Source organism: Pterocles gutturalis, unplaced genomic scaffold, assembly GCF_000699245.1.
Source record: "Pterocles gutturalis isolate BGI_N339 unplaced genomic scaffold, ASM69924v1 scaffold15209, whole genome shotgun sequence".
In the NCBI taxonomy this organism is placed as follows: domain Eukaryota; kingdom Metazoa; phylum Chordata; class Aves; order Pterocliformes; family Pteroclidae; genus Pterocles; species Pterocles gutturalis.
The window spans coordinates 67,733-74,890 of record NW_010136002.1 but is presented as its reverse complement, the minus strand read 5'-3'; the positions used below and the strand labels follow the sequence as shown (position 1 = coordinate 74,890).

General features: G+C 35.6%; 1 protein-coding gene across 1 annotated transcript in view; it reads left to right on the top strand.

Moving 5' to 3' along the window:
• Positions 1–333: 333 nt before the first annotated feature.
• Positions 334–7,158, top strand: part of LOC104468115 (unconventional myosin-XVI-like) — a gene marked incomplete at both ends in the record, with an annotated part of 68,458 nt that continues 61,633 nt past the window's right edge. The window contains 2 exons of the mRNA XM_010082139.1: positions 334–409; positions 3,116–3,291. Of these exons, the coding sequence (XP_010080441.1) occupies positions 334–409; positions 3,116–3,291 (252 nt within the window). The remainder of the gene's footprint in view (positions 410–3,115; positions 3,292–7,158) is intronic.

Below are 7,158 nucleotides of genomic sequence, written 5' to 3'. Positions count from 1 at the left end.
TGTGATCTGGGAGCAACTCGCTCATACTACAGGGAAAGTGATGTTTAGGTTGCTGTGTTCTGCTCTGCACTGCAATTTTGATTCAAAGTCATGCATTGTGGAAATGTTTTAGAATCAGTCTGGTGAAATTTCTGTATACCTGCAGAGACACACCGTGACACCAGTTCTTCTGGTTAGTATTGTTGGCACTAAGAAAGGAACAAAAGACACTACCTGGTGCCAGCCTTTAACTGTTGAGTGGAAAAAAAAAAATCATAGCTTCCTTTCTACTGCTGTAAGATTTTTAAAGGATGCATTGGTCATTACTAATGATGTCACAATATTTTATTATAGGTTACTTACGAAATTGCTGGCGCAATAGAAAAAAATAAAGATTCCCTTTCACAAAATCTCGTATTTGTAATGAAAAGTAAGTAAATGGTTTTGTGGTTGCTGTTGTTAGAAATCAAGACATTATGACTTGACTCTAATTTTCAATTAGTTCTAAGACAAATTTATGGATATTTTATTTACAGTAAAAATATCTAATCTTTTTGAAGTATGCATGCATTGTTTAAATTTTGCTCTAATTTAGAAAGCTTTTAGAATTCATGAACATAAAGGATCTTCATCATGTGATGTGATGTAAAGAACAAGAAGGTATAGTGTGATAGATGAGCATGACTTAAAGAAATCATCGAGTATTAATTAAAACAAATTATTAAACCCCATAAAATAGGGAAAGGAAATAAGGCTCCCAAAATCATAGCAGCTGCAGTGGGATGTACTTCACTGCTTCAGTACCTGTCTAAAATCAGGAACTTGTGGGCGTTCTTGTTTTTCAGTGAATAGATACAAATGTCCATTGAAATACAAAATTAAATACCTTTCCCTGTGCCTGTTGTATAATTGTGCCTAATAATAATGCATCACAGATTATTCATTAATGATTCATAATTAGATTATTAAAAACCTCTATCCTTTATCCTTTCTGTGAAGAAAACCAAAACATTTTCCTCAGGGAAAGCTTACTGTATCCTGAGATGTTATCTTTCTTTTCTCCAACCACTGCAGAGTCTTTCACTTAATAGATTATGTTTCTTTCCATAGAAATAGAGGTATTTTGGAGGTCACATTTGTCTTCCAAATCAGCCCCACTGTTATGATGTATTGTTTTTTAGCAATTTTACTGTGAAATTAGCTAAACTCCCTAGTAAAATAATTGATGCATTTTAAAGGCAAGCAGTGTACATTAAGGATGAAGAAAAAAATGGAAGAATTGATCTTGAATATAATCCTATTGATTATAGCTTTAGAGACATTCCAGTTCTCACTACTTGGAATTTCCATGATAATCTGCCAAAGAGTATAAAAAGGTATGGCAAGTTCCAGTGTGTTCTACAAGAGAGAACATTCTTCTGTTCCCTCACACAGTCTCCTTTTGCACTTTCTTTGCTATTTTGTGTAATCAGCTATGCAACTGTTAAAAGGGAAGAATGGAGGATTGGAAAATGTTTCATATGCTGAGAGTATATATTTAATTAAGAATCATAATAATAATTATAATTAATGGAAAAATTCTGAAGGCAGAATACTTACAAGCATGTAAGTCATTTAAGGGCTACATTCCTTTTTTTTTAATTTAGGCTTTTTGATTTAGGCTTAAAAACTATTGATTGTCAGTGACATATTTCCTTTAGGATCAGTTTCATAAGTCATGTAGACATATACCTTAAGTGCATGCTTCCTTTGATTTTCATTGAATTTACTTTCCTCAGTCAAAACTTTTAAGTATGTGAACAACAGTCAAGTAATTTGCATATGGGTGTAAGAATGTGGAACATATCTGTCCGACAAATAAATTAGGAGACACTATTGACATAGGTTTTATCTGTTTTAATTTGAAGGACGTAATTTTAATGCCTTCCCTAATGCTACTTAATACATTTATCCACATTTTAAAAATATGGAAAATTATTATGTCCAATGATTGTGCTGAAATTGTTTAAGGTATCTGCTTTACTATCTTCCTCATAATTTTATTACTCCTTTTAAGTAAGGAATAGTAATCTCCACAGAAAAAAGAAAAACTCTATTGCATTTAAGCATCTAGCAAATATATCTTTAAACAGCTAAAAAAGAGCAAACTGAGGATTACTACTTGCTATGCTAAACTTATTGACACTATTTATGATTCTCATCCCATTCATCTTTCTGTTTTTTTGTTTTTATTCACGTGATGGGTGTGATCAAAATGCCAGTTTGTTAGTTCTTTAAAAAATGTAATAAAAATTAAGGATGGTTAAGGATGTATCACACAATAGTTTTTTAACACTTATTGGTGCTGTGGCAGTACAAGTAGTGTGTAACTACCGTGTTCATCTTGAAAAGCCTATGACCATAATCTCATAAAGGTTAATTTGACTGAAATTAGTATAAATATCGTCTCTGTCTTAAAATTCATATTTTTATTTTTGAAAGCACCTCTTGGAAATGTATTTGCTTTGTACTAATTATGACCACTGCATCATACGTATGTATGACATTGTCTTTTTTCTGTAAATGTTCATAAGTGTGTTCTTGATGTAGAGAAATGTAAACCCAGCTTGCTACAGTTCTGTCCTTCACCTTGACTTTTTTTTTTCATTCCTTCCCATATTATGTTTTATATAATTCTCTTTCTTTGGTGCAGTAAGTGTCTATAATTTATTTCTGACAAGTGCCTTGATAATTTCTAAATACTATATGTTAGGTAAATGTTGTGCAGAATGCATCTCTTATGTTGCTTTAATAGACTGAAAAATTGGAAGTCTGTAATGGAATAAAATTCAGAGGTGATTATCACATAAGTAATTACATTTAGACAGATCACAGTCTGAAAGGTTTTGTTTCCTGCCCTGTCTTGTTCAGCACAGGACACGAATATGTTTTAAAATAGTGTTACTGATGGCTGACACCCTTAGATATTGAGTGCTGTTTGATAACTAACACAATGTAGTAATTTATTGGTTTGTCCAGTTGGTTTATGTTTACTTATTCTATCTCCTATTGTATATTTTTTTCCTTCCCAATACAATATATATAATTTTCTAACCTGTATTTTATTTTCATGCATTAATTTCTTCTTCTTTCCCAGCCAGCGAAAATGTAGTCATCAATCAATTGTTCCAGTCCAAGATGACACAAACTGGATCACTTGTTCCTCCATATCATTCCCTTAAAATCAAAGGCTGTAAAGCAGCTTTGCTGAGTAAAAAACTGTCAGTAGCCTGTGCAAGTGGAGAAGCAAAGAAATATATGGAGCTCAGCAAAGTAAGAATTTAGGACTCTTTCTACTCTTTGCTCCTTGTAGATTTTTCTCAGTTACTTTGTCATTTCTGAAATCTCCTTGTTCTCTTCTTTATTCTCTGCTGTCATTAAACTATTAAAATAATCTAGTGCTTAATGTCAGCATAAAAGCAACAGTGAGAGCAGGTTATAATTTACTAACACTAATAATGCTGTTTCAAGGACCTCTTTCTTGGACTCTGGGCAGGAGGTTGAGTGAGATGATGGGCTGCCTTTGATCCTGAATCATTCCATGATTTTGTGGTTCCAGGGCTTAGCAGTGGATGCAGTATTACTGATTTTTGGCTGTGTACTAACACTTCTTTGTTTTGTCTCCTTGGCTGACTTTATGATGAATAGTTAAGTAAATTAAGACATAGGAAGCACAAATATAAAACCTCAGTGTCTTTAGTGTGTTAAACTGAGAAGATTTCTGATTTGCAAAAGACAGTTCTTGTGGTTTTGTATGACAATCAACCCTGTAATTTTTGGAAAATGTTATTTTAAATGGTCACCTGCATGTAAATTTTCCCAGTCGATTTGAAATCAAATCAAACGCTCCCCATTTCTGAACTTGTCTCTTTTTCTTCTAGCTAAGTCAGACAAAAAAAGGTTTTTTTTAAAAAAAGGGAGACAGGGTAGAAACTTGGGATGCTATCAGAAAATTAATTGTTCATGTGACATGGGACATCTCTCTCTTGAGAAGAAACAACATGATTTGCTGAGTCCGTTCTTGACAGAGCTTTGGAATTCCTCCTTCTTCTAGAAAAGAAGCAAGCAGTTCTCACAATTCATCAGCTGCCTCACCAGGCCTCTTGAGTCTTACAACTCTATTTTTGGCTTACAGCTGCATAAAATTGATTCTGTCATGGAATTAAGGAGCCTGTTCTCATGTGTCATTGTGGAAGGCTTTATGCAAGTAAATCCATAGAATAGCAATGGGAGTTTCCTTATAGCTCCCCTGCTGATAGTAGCGTAATTCCTGTCTACTGTTCTTGTCAGTAATTTCAGTGGAAAAACTTGAGTCGAAGTGAATAGTGTTGGTTTAAGGCTATATTTAGCAAACAGCTGAGGCATCACAAGGTGCCTTTAGGTGCCTTTCCACTATAGTAACAGCTTCCTAGAGGAAGCTTCCTAACACTGTGAAAAAGATCCTAGTCCCATACATGGAAGGAAGTATGAAAGGCACGTCTAAGTTAGAAGCCTAAGAAAGCCCAGGGGAAACACCACACAGCTGGGATCTCTGAAACTATGAGATTTCTGACCAGTCCAGAATAGCTTCTAACCTGGAGTTACCCTCTTGAGACATAGAAGATATATTCGAATTCCTTTGGGAAGTGTGATAAATTAAGTCAGAAATTCTAGGTTCAGTGACAATGCTCTAGTCTTTTAGCTATTAGATGGAAGGTGGGAAGAACTTCATCCTTTGTCTGCCCACAGAGACAAGAATGGCTTGGGTTCTCAAAGGTAGGCTTTGAGAAGAGCTGCATAGGTGAGACAGAACGCTACTTAGTTTGTAGATACTAAATTGGCCTAATTTGAGCAAGGTACTGTGCTGCCCTGCAGGACGGAAGCAGAACTTTAGGTATCTAAGCTGCTCCAGTGGCAAAAAAAGAGACACTTGTTATTTTGGAATAGGCACCTGATGCAAGAGCTGGAAGTAGGTAAGTGCTTAAATTGTTTTGTGGATCAAGACCACATCTGTAAATGTGCTGTTCCAAATAATTCTGTGCCTTCTCCAGTCTAGCACTGAAAATCCACTGTGATGGTCTGGAATAATCTTTGTTTTGTTGTTTTTTTTTTATTTTTATTGTAATTGGGACTGCAATATAAGGGGCATTTTAATATCAGTTTAGAACTAAAATTGCTATATGCTGGAAAATCATAACCACTGCATTTTTACTGGAGTTCATCCTGAAGATAAAGGCAATAAATAGAAAAAAAAAGAAATGTCGGGGTGGGGGGGAGAAAGAGGGACATTAAGGCAAGAATTATCAACCAGACTCTAGCATTCCTTTTATATCTGAAATTTGGGTTGTAACATACATCAAACTGTAGGCAGTGAGAAATGCAAAATGGAAGGCGTTCATGTTGCCTGTCTGTGGGTAGTCATCTAGATTCCACTGTATCCAGGAAAGAGAAGTAGACACTTCAGAGGTCAGACAGGAGTTTGTTATGATTCCCCTCCCCTTTCAGCTTCTCATCTGCTACTTGCTAGGTTATATAATTATAGATTTCTCTATCTATGGACATGTATCTACCTGTTTACTTTTCCATAAATGATAAGGTTGATTTTGAGCATGCCGTAACAGCTAAGGATGGGCTGCCTCTTTAAGCTTACCACTCTACTTGTAGTAGGGTCCAAGGGAACAGTACTTCCATCCTAAGATAGACGTGAGCAGCTCAAATAGCTGGACAGAATTCTGGAGCATGTAAGGAGTCATAGGAATCTGGGGATGCAAGCTCGAGTCTCTGGCTTATGAAGACCATGTCGCCTTTTCGAATAAAATAGAATATATCTTCATTGATACTTTCACAACTCTCTTTTGCTCACATCAGCTCCTTCTCCCTTATTTTTCTGTAGTCTTTTCCTAGTGCATACTTTGGCCCTGTTGCCTTCCCCTCACTTCCTCTGGAAGAATCAGTGGGTTTCAGAGTTCATGTAGCAGCAGTCTCGTCACATGAATGCCCATCACTAACAGAAGGCATTTCTTTCCATTGGCTTTACGTTGTTTCTCTTTTCAATGAACTTTTTTTTTCATTGTCTGTTAGTTAAGAACTCATCTATTGCAAAGCTTTTAGTGTGTCTTCTTTAAAATATTCTGCTGGTAAAGAGAGATTTTTTAGGAGGAGGTTTTGGGTTCTTAACAGAGATTACAAAGTTACATATATGTATTTTTTTCTCTAGATTAGAGGTACAAGATTTTCCAATGTAAAGCTGTATGTTAAAGGGTAATAGAGATACTTCCATGATACAGTCTTGTTCCTTAGCTCATAGCTGAAGATGCTCAAGTTTGGAGAGTTTGAATTAAATTCATTTTTTTATCTTAGCCTTGTTTCCTTTCTTTTCTCTCCCTCATTCTGAACCAAACGTTTCTTTCCCATGGGAAGAAGTATGCAACATAGAACAGCAGGCAGGAGCTTTAGCATCCAAAGCATTGTTCCTGGCACTTCCACTAACTCAGGAAATGGTCTTGAACTAGTGACTTAATCATTTGGGAGGAAGTGGTGAGTGCATTACCTGTCAAGTGGAGAAAACTATTTTAGTTATATTCCTCAAGCATTTTGTAAACTTTAACTGAGAAGTGTCATTGACATGCTAGTGGTTCCTTTTATGAGAAGATGTAGAGCAAGCAGATCTCTTTTACTTTTCTGGTTTGAAGTTGGGGATGAGTTTGCCTTTAAAGTTTTATTGCATCCTAGTAAGTGGGACTTGAAATTAAAAAAGAGCTCCAAAGTTTGGCACAGTAGAGAATTGCTTGCACTGCAATATTTTTAATGGAGTTTGGCTTGAGTGGGCCAAGTTGAGGAAATGTACATTTTTTTGTTGCAACAGGAAAAATACAGGGGTAGGCTAGAACATGCTGAGTTGATAGAAAGGGAATTTTATGGGGTAAGCGGATTATAGACAGGCAATTAAAAAAAGTCAGAGGTGAAAAAGCTGTCATTGATACAGAGATTTGAATCTAACAGCTTGGCCAAATACTGGAATGCAATAATTTTGCCAGCCCTCCTGTAAAAATTTAACAAAAGCACCTAATTTCTAGGACCACTTTTAGGATGATCATTGCCATTTTAGTCACAAAGATAGGAAGTAGGACAGTAAAAAATAAATTTGTTCCCCAATTCCAA